The sequence below is a fragment of the Poeciliopsis prolifica genome, unplaced genomic scaffold (assembly GCF_027474105.1).
Source record: "Poeciliopsis prolifica strain line A6 unplaced genomic scaffold, Auburn_PproV2 SCAFFOLD001, whole genome shotgun sequence".
In the NCBI taxonomy this organism is placed as follows: Eukaryota; Metazoa; Chordata; class Actinopteri; order Cyprinodontiformes; family Poeciliidae; genus Poeciliopsis; species Poeciliopsis prolifica.
This window is the reverse complement of record NW_026562376.1, coordinates 26223993-26242718: the sequence shown is the minus strand read 5'-3', so window position 1 is coordinate 26242718 and position 18726 is coordinate 26223993. Positions and strand designations below refer to the sequence as shown.

At 38.5% G+C, this 18726-nt stretch overlaps 1 protein-coding gene across 5 annotated transcripts in view; it reads left to right on the top strand.

Moving 5' to 3' along the window:
- ripor1 (RHO family interacting cell polarization regulator 1) overlaps positions 1–17584 on the top strand; it is a 36848-nt gene extending 19264 nt beyond the window's left edge. For 4 of the 5 annotated variants that reach the window (XM_055033015.1, XM_055033006.1, XM_055032998.1 and 1 more), the window contains exons 10-24: positions 1192–1317; positions 1447–1595; positions 1733–1841; positions 2957–3079; positions 3774–3925; positions 4052–4691; positions 6948–7078; positions 9210–9327; positions 10122–10257; positions 11634–11783; positions 11872–12027; positions 12484–12680; positions 13052–13135; positions 14545–14635; positions 15206–17584. In XM_055033015.1, coding sequence (XP_054888990.1) covers positions 1192–1317; positions 1447–1595; positions 1733–1841; positions 2957–3079; positions 3774–3925; positions 4052–4691; positions 6948–7078; positions 9210–9327; positions 10122–10257; positions 11634–11783; positions 11872–12027; positions 12484–12680; positions 13052–13135; positions 14545–14635; positions 15206–15303 — 2460 coding nt within the window. In that variant the 3' untranslated portion in view covers positions 15304–17584. The remainder of the gene's footprint in view (positions 1–1191; positions 1318–1446; positions 1596–1732; positions 1842–2956; positions 3080–3773; positions 3926–4051; positions 4692–6947; positions 7079–9209; positions 9328–10121; positions 10258–11633; positions 11784–11871; positions 12028–12483; positions 12681–13051; positions 13136–14544; positions 14636–15205) is intronic. The other variant, XM_055033033.1, reaches the window with a different exon arrangement.
- Positions 17585–18726: the final 1142 nt, after the last annotated feature.

Here is an 18726-nt window from a genome sequence, read left to right as displayed (position 1 = left end):
TATGTGTGCTTGTAAAAATCTTTATAGTGGCTGATGACAAATAGCTTCACTTCAAATTCAGCAGTGAGTCTTATCTGTGATACATCATGGCTGATGTAGCCATGATGTATGGCAGCCCCACTGGCTAAACATCAGAGCTGCTCCTGGCAGCACTGTGGAAGGAGGTGTTAGCCTCTGCTAGTGGCAGAGGGGATCCTGATACCACAGTGTGATGTCACTTCCAGCATCAGTGTGTCTAACCACACCTGAAACAGCACCTTGGAACAGTATGTTAAGAAGAAAAAAACCACAGCCAGCATATGGACCTTTGGACCACTATCATCATGTTGACCTGCCAGCAGTCCAACCTTTCAGAGTAAGTCAACTTGTCCCAGAGTTGATGGAGCGTGTCCCAGAGCTGGTCTGCTACAGGAGAGGATGGAGTCACTGCATCTGCTCTGCAGGGCTGTCTGACTTTACTGACTTGAGGCCAGCAGCATTTCCTGACATGTGTTTTAGCTGACATTATATTCAGTGCAGTCACATGACCTTGAGACACATAGAATTTCTCTTCATTTCCACCAACCCAGCCTTGCTATTTCCAGTGAGTGTGTAAACGTGGAAGACACAGAACGCTCTTGGTTTGGTTTCTGTTTGGGTTTTTCTTTTTTTAGATCAGTTTATAGATATGTACACTCCAAGCCTATCTGTATCCTATTCGGTCCAAAATAGACTAAGAAATTCCACTACAAGTTTACATAATATAGTTAAGTTCAAGTCTAGTTTTACACAATTCAATCCCATCCATTCAGATGACAATACATTCTTTCATCAAAAGCCAATCAGTAAAAAGTGTTAAATCTTGGAGCAACAATGAGGAGAAAAAACTCCAAGAAGGAACCTGCGCCAGAAACTGGCTCAGGATAACCAGCTACCTGCCTTGTTCCACTAAAGGGAGACAAGGAGTAAAAAATATCTCAAGAGTCAGGAGAACTTTCTATGATAGCTCAAAGTTAATGGCAGAAAGAGCTGGATATAAACATAAGCCTATAACAGCATAACTACAAAGAGAGCTCAGGGTAACTTAAGCAAATTTAATTGTAAATTTCATCAAAATGTAAGCCAAGTCTTAAAAGTAGACTTGGCTTACAAGTCTGGCTAAAATAAAGCTTTTATGTGACATATGGAATGTTTTTCTCTGTGTGCATTTAGATCTTTATGAAGTATGGCCGACAACGATGGAAACTGCGAGGAAGGATAGAAATCAATGGCAAGCAGGTGTGGGACAGTGAAGAGACAGTGTTTCTCCCTCTCATTAACGAGTTCCTCTCTGTGAAGGTTGGTGACTGGAGATTAACTCTGGGTAGTGGTGGTATTAGCTGCTCTAGTCTTACAGTATAAACATTGAGACCTGAATGATCATCTGGTCAATGAATCAATCAATGAATCATCTCTTTTGTTTCCTAGGTGACAGAACTGAAGAGCTTAGCCAATCACGTGGTCGTAGGGAATGTTTCCTGTGAAATGAAAGACCTGTTTGCTCCACTCACCCAGGTGGTTGCTGTGGATATAAATGACCTTGGCACTCTTAAACTTAGCCTTGAAGTTACCTGGAAGTAAGTTGAAAAGTGAAAAAAACTACTAATGTACTTGGTAGTTCATTTGGTTCAGTTATGAATCTCTTTAACAAGGTTATCTTCTTGTTTTTATGTGTTTTATTTTGTTTCTCTAATTCTCACAATGTTCTCCTCAGTCCATTTGATAAAGATGATCAGGCTGGTCTTGTCAACAAAACACCAACAGTTTCATCAAACATCCTCAGACAACCAGGGACACCACCTGTACGCAGTCAACCCTTCCCTGTAGGTTTTTCCCTTTCTTTAAATCGTTAGTCTCAAAACATTGTCTGGAACAGTTTATAGAAAATGAAGTGTCATAATGAAAACATTTTAACAACATCCTTGGGCTTAAATTTCTATTTGGTTTGCTTCTGGTCCTCATTTCATCTACACAAACTTGCTAAAAGTTTGATACCGGAGTGATTTTGTGATGACTTCCTGAAGGTGGAGTTTCAGAAAAAGCAGGACTTTCTTAAAGAGACAGAGGCCCAATTTCAATATGTTTAATTAGAAGATGTTTAATTACACAAACATGCTGAATATATTTGATATATTCAACATTTTCATAATAACTGAAGGTAACAGTTACTTGATTTGGATATAAAAAGGTAGCTATGTGGCTGGAAAATACATAACACTGCCCCTTTAAATAGGTTAAAGAATCACCAACATGATTCTTAGTTAAATCATCTTCACCAGCAGAAGTAAGAGCCCATGGTTCAGACAGAAGTTGCTGTGAGTAAGCAGCAGCTGGCTCCTAACTGTTCCAACACTCTTTGCTCCACCTGCTGCCTCTTGGATGTGCAGTCTCTGCCACAGTGTCCACCAAGGCAGCAGCACTGGCCTCTCATGGACATCTTCAGGGGAACACTTACCCAGAGCTGCCCCTGTCGGGATAATTCACCAGAAACACTAAGTGCAGTAAGTCTTTAGAAGCCCACCCTCAGAGCAGACACTAGTAGCCGTGTAATATAGACTGATGCTGCCAATAACTGTAGTTATGATTGCTCAGCACTTTACAGAGAGATGACAAATGGATATGACTTCCAGCTCAGGAGGGCTGCTTGTTATATATAATTGAGTGGACAAAAACTAAGATTAAAAATAGACTCCTTCAGTGAATACAGATATTTTTAGAGAACAAAAATCTCTCTCAAGCACATTTTTTAATGTGCTTGGACACTGAGAGAATTATAGGTGACAAAAAGAATTTAAACAGAATTATAAACTTAGCAGGAGCTGGTTGATAAAGGTCAGGATGGAAGACATGTGCTCCATCACTGCAGAACTACTCAGTCCAGCTATACAGATGAAGCTGCACACATCAGACCAGCTTTCTGACTGCTCTTCTCTTTCAGATCCCTGACGACAGTCCAGATGTACAAGTAAAAGAGCCACCATGGTCAATCTCAGACTCATCTGATGACTCCCCCAGTCGTCAGTCATCTGTGCCGGTGGAACCCAGCTCTCCACCTCTCATGGTAACACACAGAAGATTTTATTGAAGTTTTCCAGGTCATGCTTGTGGTTAGCTTTCACAGTAGTGTTAGGGTTTTAACATTTCTTTTATTAAAGAATTCAAGATCCTAATAAAATGACTATTTAGTTAGAATATGAAATTTTATTTAGCATCTTACATTAGTGATAATTACTGTTATGTGTTGCTTATTGAACAACATTTATCTCGATGTGTATTGTATGAAGAAGGAAACTCTCAGAGTTCAGCTTCTGCATTGTAAGATTCCCAATAGGTTACCACTATAGTCAGAAGCTAACTAGGAACTACTTTACTGTAATCTATTTAGCCTTTCTGCTAGCTGCTGGCAGAAAGGCTACTCTCTTACTCTCTTCCCATCTTAATAAATAGCAGACAGGTATCAGATAATAACCTACTGGTTCTTTTAGAATAGCTCCTTACATCTCTGTGATTCCTCTGAATTATTTAAACAGCTCTCTAATAGTGAAAATTGCTAACTTAGCTATGGTGTATGCACCATTAATAATGCTCCACAGTTATTAATTATTTAGTAATGTGTTCATTGACCAGAAAAAGATAGGATTTTCAAGTTTCCGACTGGCTTGTAACCTTCAGGACAATTGCGGCCAACAACCCATTTCTATGAAGAAGTGGTTTTGACATTTGACTAGTAACCACATGTCTGTTTTTTGCTCCAGGGTGGGTTAAGGACCTCAGGAACCGAAACTGAATCATTTTCTTCTCCACAGCCTGAGGTTCAATATTATCCTCCTCCAACTGAGATTCTCAATGGGAGTTCCACTTTAAAGTCTTCCAACATCCAATTTCCATATGTAGCCGACAGCCCCAGGCATGTTTGATGTTTTTTGTTATTGTTATTGTTTATATGTTTATTACGTGAACTTACATAAACCAGTCATTTGGGTGATGTGATTTTTAAATAATTTTATAAACTAACATAGTAACTACTTTGCAGGAAGATGGAAGAGGAACCATTAACAAATGGCCTTCTTGAGGAGCTGGATTTGGTGGGAACCATTAGCCCCAGCCCAGGACACGGGCAGTCTTATGCTCGCTCTCTGAGTCACATCAGTGAGAGTAGCACCGATGGGTTTGTGGATTCATCAGTCTGCGATTCAGGAGACGTAACCTCTCTGATGTCTGGGATCTCTATGAATGATATAGAGATCTCCCTTAGAAGATGTGAACCAGCAAGCCCCTCCCTCATGCACACTGACATTCCACCAAGCCTCTGTGTTGTGGAGGAAATCCCAAATGCCAATCCCCTTCCTGAGCCATTCATTCATCCACATGAAGAATCCTTTTTTCCCCAGGTGGAGAGGGATGAGCTAAACAGATTTTATCCTGACTTAGAGTACACAAACCCATCCACAACCAGCAGAAATGGGACCTACAGAGCTCAAAAAGTGTTGGTGACAGAGGACAAGCCATGTGTGGGAGCAAGTTGGTTACCGGGAGGGAGTGACAGTCTGGTGGACAGTGAGCTGGAGAATGCCCTGGAAATTCTTCTTTCCTCTCTGGATGATTATAGAGGACAGTTTCCAGAGTTGCAAACACTTGAACAAAACCTAAGGCTCCTGCAGGTAACTCTGAAGGTAAGCATGGAAAACTTGAACATGTCTGTAGAGACGAATAGGATACTGTAGCTCAGAACTGTATGCAGCAAAGTCCTGTTGTTTTCATCAAATTACACTTCCCTTTATTTGAAAATCTATACATGACTTTTACTGCCCAAGTCTTCTTGGTTTCTTGTAAAAAGGTCTAAAATGAAAACATGAATAAAGAAATAGACTTAGACTTAGACTTGTACTTTATTGATCCCTTGGGAAGACTCCCTCAGGAAATTAAAGTTACCAGCAGCTCACAGGCAAAAAAGTGGCACACAGTAAGCATACGCAAAAGAATACAAAAATACAAATTAAATACAAGGTACACAGTAAATGTAATAAGAATATAAATACAAAACAAAGAATATAAATACAACACAAAATGAAAATATAGGAATTTGGTGGATAGATTGATCAGTGATATGGTATTGCACTGTATGGTTAGGCCTGATAAATATGGAGAAATATATTTTTGTTTTATTGATGATGAGCAGGTTTAGTCATAACTTGTAGCTATTTAGTGCATAGAGACATGTCATACTTCCAGTCTGCTCCTTTTGCTCTGGGTCAGATGGCTTAAAGAAATCGAATAAACCTTGCTTACAGGACAGACGGATTAGGTTGTTTAGAAGAGAATAAAGGTTTGCACGTAAACGCCCTGAAAGAGGAAATTCTATTTTAAAACAACATTTGGCAAGCTAATAGTCACATGCCTGATAATAAAACTGATAACATGAGCTTCTTTTACATGTGTACAAAGAGCAGAATGACAGGATGGTTTCATATTCAGAAAAAAATGCCCTTGAAAATTACTTTAAAATTGAGACAAGATTTTTGCAGCACAAATGAAAATGTATTTTGAAAATCTGTAATTGACTCTTTTCAGTCCAAGTTTGAGTAGTCCATGTGTTGACATTTTAATGCTTATCTAATGAGGTGCTGAAAACCTAAATAAGTATTCAAAATGATACGTTTGGGGTTTTATAAATAGAATAAAATCCTTCATCTTAAACTGTTGTTCAAATCCCATTTGAGCAGAAATATCAATTTTGAACTGCATATGATCAAATGAACTGCTTTTTCATATAATATTGCTTAATATAATATTGCTTCAGCATAGCTAGCAGCTAACAGTTAGTCAGTCACTGTAATCTTCATATCCATTCTGACAGAGTATAAAGTAGCTAAAAATGTTGCCAAAAAAACAATTTATAATTGTTGTTGGCCAGCCTCTCAGACGTTCCCAGCCTCTCAGACGTTTTATAATTAATTATGTTGTTCAGTCAGGTTTAATTGTATGGCACTTTCCAGCAACAAGGTGGTCCAAAGTGCTTTACACCATAAAAAAATATAGTAACCAATTATGAAACAATTACTAAACATTACATTTTGTCACTATTAAACTCATCAAGCAAATACACATCAAATTTATTGATCAAATTCCAGTTATGGTTTTAAAGCAGTTCTAAGTAAATGGATTTTAAGCCTTGATTTAAAAGAACTCAGTATTTCAGCAGTTTTGCAGTTTTCTGGAAGTTTGTTCCAGATTTGTGGTGCATGAATGCTGCTTCTCCAGGTTTGTTTCTGATTCTGGGGATGCAGAGCAGACAAGAACCAGAAGACCTGGGAGTTGTGGAAGGTCAATAAAACAACAGCAGATCTTTAATGTATTGTGGTGCTAAACTATTCAGTGATTTATAAACTGACAACAGTATTTTAAAGTCTATTCTCTGAGCTACAGTGAGCTCAGCTGACTGAAGCTGCATACTGACTCTAGATTGTTCGTCTTTAGGTTTTGTCTCTGTTCTGCTGGAGAAAATTATGACACATCTACACATTTATCTGTTCTAAGCATCTGTTCAGTGCTTAAATGATTCAGTGTCATCATAATGTAGAGGTGTGTAGCATCTATGTCATGGTAGATGACATAGATGCTACACAACTCTAGGACTGTGGATCAATCCAATAATGCATTTTCCTTATAAACACAGCACCATCGAAAGGGAACTAAAGAAGCTGTCAGAAGCCATATGTTTTCCTTTTGGCTTGCTTCATCTTTTAAAATAAATTAGCATTTGTCAATGCTGTCACACATTTTGTCTAGGATTTCTGTGTTGATTATTACTGAACTGTGTATGTTAAATTAAAATCAAAAGCTGCTTTGTTGATAAACTAACTGAAACATGGAAGCTTGTGTCATAATTCTGATTCTCTCTACGTGCGCATACGTGTGTGCGTGTCTAGGGGAGCAGTCACAGCCGGTCGGCCAGCTTGGCCAGCCTCTCAGTGGAATCAGCTTTGGGCAGCTTTGACTTTCTGTCTGACTGTGAGGAAGATGAGGAGAAGATGAGTAACAGGAGGATGCGGAATGGCAGGTCAGTAAACACATCACAATGTGACAACAACTCTGATTGTTGTAAAAAACAAGGACAAAGAATGAGTGAACATGGTATTAATCAACATTATGCCTTATAGGCAAGACAATAGGTTAAGATATTTGAATGCTCATAAAAAAAGTGTTGAAAAAAGAAAGTCTAATGAAACCTCACGTCTTAAATGTTTTTTTCATGTAAAAGCAGATAATATATAAATTCCCAGTCCACACAGACACTGGTGAAATGTCATTTAATGACAATTTAAGGATCATTCAGCTTCCATGTAACTTATCTGTGAAGCAGTGCTACTTTGATACATAATGTTATTGCAGAATTAGTCTGCCACCTAGTGGATCTAAGTAATATTATAAATGAAGCAGGTGTGGCATTAGTTTAAGCATGAAAGCAGTTTATTTTAGAAGTACTTTGGAAATGTTAAGCAAATTCTGTCTTCAGTTTGCAGACTCTTCATGTTAGTTACATTATTGTGCTCTGTTCAGTTCCTGGTACTGGACTGAGCTCATGACATCATCAGTTTCATACTACTGTCACCTTACTAAAGAAAAACATTTCAGTGCCAAATCTTTGTAGCATATTGCTATAAAAGATGCAGTTATGTAAATGAATGTTCTGTCTTTTTGTGTTAATAATGGTCCAAGAAGAAAAGAGCTCAGCCATGATCCCTTCACATTAAAATTTCCCCAGTTGCAAGAAAATCGCTGCTAAGAAAGTTGCAGTGAAAGAACATTGTTTTGGATCATCTGAACATAAGTGTCAAATTCACTGTCATTTCGGGCCACATCAAGATCCCAAGTGTTCTAAAGCAGCTGGTTGTGGAAGAATGTATAGATAAAACTACCCATTAACAAACTATTAAAATGTTATTAAATATCTGTCTCTGCATTTGATGAGTACTTCTTAAAAATAAATCTTGAGCGTATTTTCACATAAGTTATGGCAGGTCACTTTTGTGCCCCAGGCCTCGAGTTTGACATATCTGATGCATAACATCAGGATTTGTGTTGTTTCTACAGAGTTTCCTAATGTTCAGTTTAAGGTCATGTTTGCAATCCTGGCAGATGAAGTCTTGGACAAGAATGATTGAATGAAATTGTGTTAATTTTGCAACCACATGCACAGCTGAATATAACCATAATAGGATTATTTTGCACAAAATATAAGGTAAAAAAAAAATTTCCTTAAGCTATTGCTTATAATACCAAAGAGTTACATTTAACTCTTTGTAGCTACACTTAGTGTTTAAAAATAAAACTACAAGAGATAGTGTGTCTGAAGTGACACAATAGAAGACAATATGTTGATATCAGAACTTATTTGCAAAAGGCACAAATGCATGTGGGTATGATTTGTTTTGGATGCAATGTGAGGTAAATACATTTAGACACCTGTCTTCTTAAAATAAAGGCCTTCTGTCCAAGACAAACATGCATCGGCAGCAAGAGCTGCAAACTACCTCATTCAGAAAGATCCAATACGTTTACAGGCTCCAGAGGATGAACACTCACTGCAGTGGTTTCTGGGTCTGCCAGGGGTCTCCTTTCAGTAGGAAATCTGGAAATCCTCTAAAGGAGTCATTCTGATCAGATTTCCAAAGCACCTCAACTGCCTCGTTTCAATGAGGAGGATCAACAGCTCAACTCTGGGCCCCTCCATAAGGACTGTTTCTGCCCCTTGTATCCAGGATCTCTTCTTTGGATCAGAATTCATAACTCCTGACTATAGCTGAGAGCCAGAAAGTAGATTTTCTTGTGCATTGAGAGCTCTTACCTTTTTGACTGTCAGTAGGAAAACCACTGTTCTGGTTTCCCTACTGACAAGCCAGAATAGTGGTTTGTCAATTTATATCAAGACACTCCAGCTTTAAAAGTTCTCTGGAACATTGGTTGAAAATTGTATTGTATTGTTAGTCACTTACCAATACACCTTTGTGTCGATTACTTTGTCTTGTATCGATCACTTTGTCCTGTTAGGGCTTTTTATCTTTACTATAACACTGAGCTTAAAAAAGAAGCACAAAAATACTCAACATCTGAGATCTGATCTATAGTAAACTATATCTCTTTAGTACTATCAAAACCATGTCACTTAGAATGTTCTGTGTTTTTGTCAGACAAGAGCATGGAGGCTGGGACAGTCCTCCCCTCCTCCATTCACCTCTCACCACCAGCTGTGCCACTCTGGACTCCTCCCTGGTGGTCCATCTGAAGAACTGCACTACACAGCTTTTGGTATGTGTTCTGAACCTTTCACATTCTGTTTTTACTGCATTTAGATGTTCAGGGCTTCGCTCTAGAAACAGTGTTCCTGTAGAGACTAGAGTATCGTTAATCATTAAAGATACTCTTGTCATCATGGAGAGTAAGACATATTGCTTTGTTTATAGACCACTACTAAATCAAGTAAAGCAGTTAAAAGACATGGTTGTATTGGACAGAATGTGGATGGAATTTATACCTCTGATGTATATAAGGATCTGCAAGGAACTGCTAATTGTAGATCAGGCACTTAAGGGTTCAAGTGGTGCCCCTATGAGTGCAGTGATGTTTTTTCAGCCCTTGTGCTCTATTGTTGGACTGTCAGTCAAAATCCAATGTCTCTGATTGGATTGAATAAAACTCATAGATGCTAAAACAGCAGTTTGATATAAGTCTTCTTGTGGGTTTGCATGTGACCAGGTACAGTAGAGTTTCACCCTGCCTCATGCTATCGGATAATGGGACCACTATCAAACTCTATACCCACTGGTGTGTCCTTAATTTGAGGCCATGTTCCGGTTTAAACTGGATAAGTGTCTGTACTACCGTCCCCACACTGATGAGGCCATACCATGCCGGTCAAATCAAATAATTCCTTCTGGGGCTGAACTGTTTATGTCTCTGATTGGATTTGTGATCAAACATGCTTTAAAAGTCACTGTGTTAGTAAAAATAGATTCAGTTCAAACACCCCAGAGGGTTTTGCTTCAAAGATAATATAAAACCTGTTTTGTTCCTGTTGGTGTCTTGGTGTGCTGTGTATATAGCGTCTTGGCACATTTGGTCCCCTGCGCTGTGGAGAGATGTACGCCTTAGATAAACTGCTGAGAGAGACACGTGTTTTTGAAATCATCCTTCGAATCGTTAAGGACAACCCCAATCGGCCCAGGCAGCCTGCTGAAGGTAAGTTATGGTGCAACCTCATGGATTATAACTTTTAATTTAAAGTTCCACACAACAGCTTCATGCCCTGTGATGCCCTGTGATCCACCTCAAACTTGAGGCAAACTGTACTGATATTTGAGATGAGTCCATTTTTTCCAGCTGCTAATAGGCTAACTGACAAATCCAGATCTGAAATATAGTATCACACAGACATTTTTAACAATGAATTTTTTTTTGTTTGTTTTAATCATCTTAAAGATGAAAATTGTTAGTTGATGGAGAGTTTAAATGCTTATTTCCTGATCCTGCATGGCTCCGAGACCATTGCTAGAACAGCTGGAACATCTCAGACAGGTGGGAAAAAATGATTGAGTGATAAAACATCAACCAGAATTTAGGCTGTTATTCAATCTAAGGTTGAAGGTATTCAGCCAGGGAGCCAATTCCCCCCAATGCAGGTAAAATTTGCTTAGTGACCTCAAACCGCAATTTCCAGCTGGTTTATTTTTTCCTTGATGCAGGAATCACTGCAAGGCACAGATGTCTAACAAACAAAACTAATTTCACTTTGTTTCATCACAGACAAGGTTTGATAATAAAGCATTTAATTACATCAATTCACTGATATTTATTGGTCATGATGAGTGGACCCAAATGAAGCAGGCACTGCAAAACAATCAAAGTGTTAAAATCAGGCATTAATGAATTAAATACTATAGTGGGAATTTGACAGAGCTGTTTACAAACCTTGAAGCACTGAAACAAAAGTGGAAATAAGGGTGAGCCAAAATCTGTCTGCAATGATCCAAGTGACTAATAGTCAGAGAGCAACTGCTGCTAAAAGTGGTTCTATAAGATGTTGAATTATGAATGTGAAAACTGTTGGGGCGTGCTGTGGTGGCGCAGGGGGTGAGCACGCCCCACGTTTGGAGGTCTTGGTCCTCGACGTGGACGTTGTGGCTTCGAGTCCCGGTGAGCTTTGCCACATGTCTTCTCATTGCCCTAATTCATGTCTGCCTACTGTCAAAAATATGAGCCACTAGCGCCACAAAGACTCTTCGGAGAAAAAAAAAAAAAAAAAAGGAACTGTTGTACCTGCCGCTTTTTTTTGACATTTTTGGCTTTGTTGACTGAATAAATGCTGGAATCTGTTGTGTATGATGATCTACCTGAAGACCCCTGCGAAAGACCAGGTCTTAAACCTTCAATTTGGAAGAGGGTGTACTTTCTTTTTTCAGTGAGTGCATGCTCTCTACATGAAGAAGAAAAACTTTTGCATCTGGTTACATACAACATCTAACCAGATTTTCCAGAGGATCAGCCTGAGTTCCAAATGGTTTCTTATTGTATCAAATTGGCCAGCTAACCTGCTGCTGTCCTGCTTCCTGTTCCAGTGATACCAGAGCTGGGCCACTGCTTCGGTGCTCTGTCCCTCTGGGAGCAGAGTACAGAGTATGGCACTGTGTACTGTGTCTCTGTTGAGAACTTTCTCTCCACTTTGTCTACATCATACTCCAGCATGCCTCATGGAAGGGCTGATGCAGGTACAACAGAATGCATGCAGAAAAGTCTATTTCAGTGTCTCTGTGCATGTTCTTACTGTGCTAAAAGCTGTTTTTTGGGGCGGTTCAGTGTTCTTGTACCTAGTTGAGCAAATTTTGGATCAGAGGTTACCACGACGAGGCAACACAGGCAAAGGAGTTATCACAGTGTTTCAGCTGTGGAGTTACTTGGAGTCTAACGGGATCAGTGACATGGAGATGCACATTTCTGAGTTAGCAGAAGAGGGTATGCGCACACACATACACACTCGCGCGCACACACACACACACACACACATGCATGCTTACTGACAAACAGACGATAAATTAGTAAGAGGAGCTTAATTGAAAATATAGTGATGTTATGTGAAAATACTGTGAGTCAGAAAGGGAATCTAGTTTCTTAAAAACTGTTTATTTTATGCTACTGTTCCTCTCTAAACATGTGGTAAAAAGACATTTGTTTTGGGCTCAGGCAAGTTCATTTTTGCCACAGTAAACTGAGATAACTTACCTCAGTATTGCTATGGGAATAACCTAAAGCTCATAAAATAAATTATCTGCTATTTTCTGAAATCTTGTTCATTCTGTGTGTAGATGAGAGGAACCAGTAACTTTGTCAAACACTATGTGTTCTGAATTAGAATAAAATTTCACAGTAAAATTGTTGCACAATTTTACTATTGTATAACACTTTCCACAGTGTTCCTGGTGCAGAGCCTCAGATCCACCGACCTGGATGTGATTATGAATACTTTGAGACGGCCTCCTGAACGCAACCTGAGGAGAGGAGAGCTCCATGCTCTTGCCAAGTTATTGAAAGATCCACGAGGCAAAGTGTCAACATCTGCCAGCTCTTTACTGAGAGGCCTGACTACTCAGCCCACACAGAGAGAACAGGTGATGGATGGATGGATAGATGAATGGATGGATGGATGGATGGATGGATGGATGGATGGATGGATGGATGGATGGATGGATGGATGGATGGATGGATGGATGGATGGATGGATGGATGGATGGATGGATGGATGGATGGATGGATGGATGGATGGATGGATGGATGGATGGATGGATGGATGGATGGATGGATGGATGGATGGATGGATGGTCTGTAACTGTGAAGTGGGAGACTTTAGTGTATTTTAGAGTAGAACTTAAAGAGAAAGTCAAAACAACAACAAACTCTAATGGGTGAATGTCTAAATTAATCCAGACTGTAGACAGCATTGCCCAAACTGAACTCTCACTTTTGTGTTTTCTGTCCTCAGGCTTTGGTGCACTGCTTGGAGCTGCTGGAAGATGAAGACATAGACACCAGAGTGTGTGGATGCAAAGCTTTGGCATGTCTCAAGGTACAAGCATAGTGACCCTGCTATGTAGAAGTATTTGTTTCTAACGAAAACACTTTCCTGCACCCACTGCTTCTGCAAATGACTAACAGCTGTCGGAATAAAGGAAACAAATTTCTGTTTATATTGTAGAATCTGAAAATCACTAACAATTCAGTAATTTTAATCAAGTTGAATGGTAAAGGGAAAAGGGTACTCACAGAGCACCTTATATAGAGCAGCTGCCATGCACCAGCTCCACCCTAACTAGCAGGTAAAGTGTGTGAAATATTTTCTCAATGACACAACAATCAGGGCAAGTGTTGCAGGGCTCGAACCAGCAACCCATTGATTGCAAGGCAATCGCCTGATAGTTGAGCCATAGCTCAAACCAGCAACCCATTGATTGCTGATAGTTGAGTCATAGCTCAACTATCCGGCGATGCAGCTTACCTGGATATAAATATGAATATTAGAAAATAAAACACATTTTGTGCATCATCAAACATCAAACCTGTTTGATGTTGCAGTACATGTGTTTTTTACAGAATACAGAACACTGTAAAGAAGTTCTTTACAGTACATGTGTAAAGCAACATAACACGCAGTTGAGTTGTTTTCGTCGACACAACTGCACTATTTTGAAGAGTATGACATCCTGAATATAAAGGAGTAAACTGAGAGAAGGTATTTTTAAAGTTATTTTTGGCTCAGGTAGCCTTTATTTGAGAGTAGTGAGACAGGAAAGTGGGTCATGAAAGAAGGGGAAGACATCCTGCAAAAGTCATTAGGCCCAAAATTGAACCTGTGACGAACACGTCAAGGAATAACGTGAGTTTTCCTTAACTACAGTATCATCATCATCATCATCAGTATCATCATTCCTTAACTACAGTATCATCATCATGACTCAAGCTTCACCCTGGTGAAGCTTGAGTCATGACTTCAGACAAATACAGCATTGAACTTAATTGTTTCAAGTAAAGTTAAAGTAAAAAGTTCCTTTAAGTTAAAAAAAGTGTTACTTCTAAGTTAATTCAACTCAAAAAATTAAGTAATCACCTCTAAACCAAAATAATGAAGTGTGATCAATGTACATAAGTCCAAAACATGAGCTACAGCCCAAAAACACTTTTTAGAGTGTAATCACTACATCCCATGTCAGAGTCTCAAAGCCAACTTTTTGCTCCAGAAGTCAATTGTTGTGACGCTGTCACTCTCTCACTGGGTGACTCAGATGAGTAGCACCAGCAAGTTGACCTCAACCTGTTTTTGCAGAATGACACCAAAAGGTGTCTAAGTCCTGCTTGAAATATTTTGTAAAACAGGCCTTTCTCTTGAACTTTAAACCTCAGTGTACTCAGTCATTCCACTCATCCTCCATCACCACTGCTTTTTATCCCAGTCATCCTTTTCTCTCTTTTTCCCTCCAGGCTAAAGAAAGCATTGAGCAGCTGGTGTATATTTGTCAGACAGACAAGGAAGATGTCCGAGATGCTGCCAAACAAACACTGCTGACACTGGGTAATTTGAACTACTTTATTCCCTGGAAGAAAATTGTTTTAATTATGTTCCTATATGATTGCCTCAAGAGGCTTTTCAACTCTACAGACAAAAGATGAGCTGCTGAGCGGAAGAAATATTCGAGTTACGTACAATCAAAAAGAAAGAGTAGCTAACTTAAAAAATTAGATAATGTCCCTTTTCTGAGAACTGTTTTCACTCTCCCATGATATCAAATGACAGTGATCTTCTGTAATCACTGTCATTTGACGGTGATTATAGAGTTTCAAGATTTCTGAATCTCAGTACTGGATCAAGTCAAATAAGTCTTAGAATCTGCAATGAGGTTTCATGTCTTTGTCGTTTACCCATTTAGTTTTTTTGTTTGAACCATACATGGTATGTTGTATGTCACATTTAAGGTGGAAAAAAACCTTATATTTGTCAAAGTTTTACATAAGAATTTGCCAGTTTGCCAGGGTTGCCATCTTTAAACTTTAACAAAAAATACTCATAAGGATAGCACAATAATTTCATCACAAATTCTTTGCTTTGCTGTTCATTGTTGCATGTTATGTATTTTGTGAACAGGTGAGGAAGGAAAGATGGCTTACAGACATGTGGAGATATCTCAGGACAGCTTGCCGAGACTTTTTGCTCCAGGAAGCATGGCCAGCACAGCCTTCTGACCAGACACAGCCACTGACAGTCCCAGCATATCAACCACATGGCATTACAGTATCTACTGTGTCCATCAGCTAATATGGAGGACTAGCTGTAACTTAAACCTTTATTTAGCAGTCATCTATAGTTAGGAGTTCTTCAAACAAATTGGTCACAAATGATGACATTTCTGAAATATGAGCTAAATTGATAAAGAAATGAAGTTCAACCTTCATTATACAGTATGAAGAACTTTTACAAAGTGTTACCCAAACACATAGAATGGAGTCCAGTAAAGGCTCCATTTAGTAAGTTGTTGTTGCTCCTCGTTTCTGTAGGAAACCAGTTGTGGCCACATCAGGCTTCAGATTTCTGTAGCCATGGTGACTGATGCATACAGACCGAATGTAACCATGACGAGAACTGGCTCCATGGAACCTGCATCATCTGCCATGTGGAGTGAACATTTGAAACAGAACTCTGGTGGTCTGCAGAAAACAGCAGGCCTTCATTCCACTTCTAGTGGTATTAAACAACAGCCATTTCTGAGGAAAATTACACAGAATAATCAATTGGTATTAAAACAGTTATTGATAAATACTTTGTATACTGTTTCTTGTGGGGTTGCCTTAACTTTTGCTATAATGTCTCTCAGGAAAAGATTATTAATACTGGTAGAAAGCTTTAGTGCAGTAAAGGTATACCAACTGACATGTGCAAGATCAGAATGTCTGAGTTACAGTTAATGTCTGAGATCTGACTGACAGCTGTCAGCTAGCAGGTTGTAAGGAATAAAGAAGATTAGAGCAAAGAAACAAGACTCACAATCATCAGTCATATCTTGTTCAATATGAGCCAGGACTGAGCATTGGACTGTGGGAACCAGTGGTTGAATCAAACATTTATTTGATTCTTAAGATGTAGATAATTAAACAAATACAATTGAATTATGCTTTTTATTGCACATATAAAATATTCCCCATATTCAGGTCAGTAGTGGCCAAAGACAGAATATTTAAAATAAAGTTGGTGAGTTAACAAAGTTACATCATCAGTAGTCATCATTATGACCCCTTTTAATGCAACTTCTCTTCAGCAACTTCTCTTCTTTATATTCCTTTCTTCACATCTTTATTCCTCAACTCTCTTATTAGTAGATTTTTTTAAGTGACTCCCACAGCCACTATTTGTGACCTTTTTTCATTTGACTGGTTAACATCATCTAGCTTCAGGTTTGTCCAACAAATAAACTGAATGTATAATGTGTTTTCATCCAGACAAGTGGTGTGTGGCTTATAATGATGTGAATTATCCTCCTTTTCAGAATTGTAATACAAATAACTCATTCTGCCAAGGAGGCCTTTATGTTGAATGTTGCTATATTTGAAACAGATTGAAGGAGAGAACGCAGTAGTTTCTGCTGTTGCAGAGTGCCATAAAGTTTTAAATTATTCTTTTGAATGAAGCTCCAATAGAAGTTTATATTGAAGTTTATTGTTCTGTGAATACATGTTTTTGATTTGTGTTGAGATTTATTTGACCAATTTTCTGTAAATGATCTATTGAAGATTAACTGTCCCAGATTACAGCAATCTGCAAACAGGGCAGGGCTTTAAAGAAAAACTTCTATGTTGCTATCTGTTAGCTAAATGTTATAGGAATCATTGTCCTTGAAGGAACCTACCCAAACACACCAAAGCTGTATTACACCAGTGTTTTACAAACAGTTTTAAAGTTTTGTGTGAAAATTATATATTTAGCTTTTAGCATTTTCTTCTGCAATATTAATCTGACATTTTCTAAAGTGTGTTCATTAAATTAAGCAAATAAAAAAAAAGACATGTCAGTCATTAAATTAGTGATGACATTTAATCAGAATAACTGCAAAAACATAAGGGTGCTTCTTTCCTGTGATGTGTTTTTATCTAAGAATTTGTAAATATTTTTCTTATTTTCAGAAAATGATAAGGAATTATTTCTTTTTTTATTTTGGAAACTGGGATTTCTTTCCATTCTGAATGTTGACAAATTGCTGTAAGTTATAGAGTGATGATTGTTCTGTATCTGGCTGTATATGAACTGGATTGGATCACAGATTATTGCATCTTGACAAACATTGTCACAAAAGACTCACTGAAAATGCCAAACTGTGGGACACCAATCAACTCACTTGCTTATCCTAAGTGCAATTTGTTTTGTTAATCTAACAGTAGCATTACTCTGCCTTTTCCTCTGCAATATCACTGCACTGTGAAGTATATTGTTAATATTTTTGATAAATTATATAATAAAATAATGTTCTCACTTTGCCTGTTCTGTTTCTGCTGAAATGGTTCTGATGGTGTGAAAGCATTTATAGATTTTGGAATTCCCTCATTTTATGAGCATTTTCATCAAGTTCATTACGGAATATATTCACGCAAGTAAAATTGATTCCATGAAGGCATCAATAAATTATTTCAAAACATAATAAATACAGTTCTTGTGAACTGTTCCCTGTTCAGTTTTGCTACTTAAAGTAATTGGCGTGTTGATGCTAGCCAACAATCTGTTGCCAAAACAAATTATTTTTCCACCCTTTTTATCATTACTGCAATAAATAACATGAAACAGTCTGGCCTGGGGTCTTTCTGGACTTTGTGTTTTCTCCTTGTCCACAAAGGTCCCCCTGGGTACTCCAGCTTCCTCCCACATGACTGCTATGTTAAATGACCTCAGTAGCTTACCCTTAGGCATGAGTGTGTTCATCCATGTGAGTGAGTGTGTGTTCATGCATGGCTGTTTGTCCTGTGTCTGTGGCTGGCTGGATGGAAATCAAACTTACATTTGTGGCACCATGTCATCTGCTGAAGCTGGACCACTGAGTTTTTCAGGTACTTCTGCATCTTAAAACGTGAGCTCTTCATGTTTTTTTCTGCCAACAAATTTAAGACATTCTTTCATTTTCCATCAGGACTCTACCTCCCCCAACTTTTATCACACACTTCAAAATGTACCAAAAGCATGTTAATCATCATGACAACATCAGCAAGGTGTCCTGGCCTAAATCACGGACTGTTGTCAAGAGGAAGAGGAACTAACAATGCAAGGGACCTGAAGGCTACTATTAAAATAACTTTAGCTTTGTGAACTCATCATCTGAACCACAGGCTGGTTTTGCACATGCAATTCTGCATTCATGCTGTAGTTCAGAAAAGAAAGTACATATACTTGGAACTCAGGTTTGTATGCTTTAGTAAAGATGCATTTCTATATTAGAAATATTTTCTATTGCTCTTATGTGACCTTGACAAGCAGTTAATGAAAACCCTATGTAGAAGCAGCATACATCCTTGATAGGTCGCCAGTTCATAAATCATGCACACACACTCATACCAGCTCCAGGAGTCAAGGGCCGATGTCCTGCAGCTGTCAAATTAGTCTCCGTTTCAACACATCTGAGTCACATA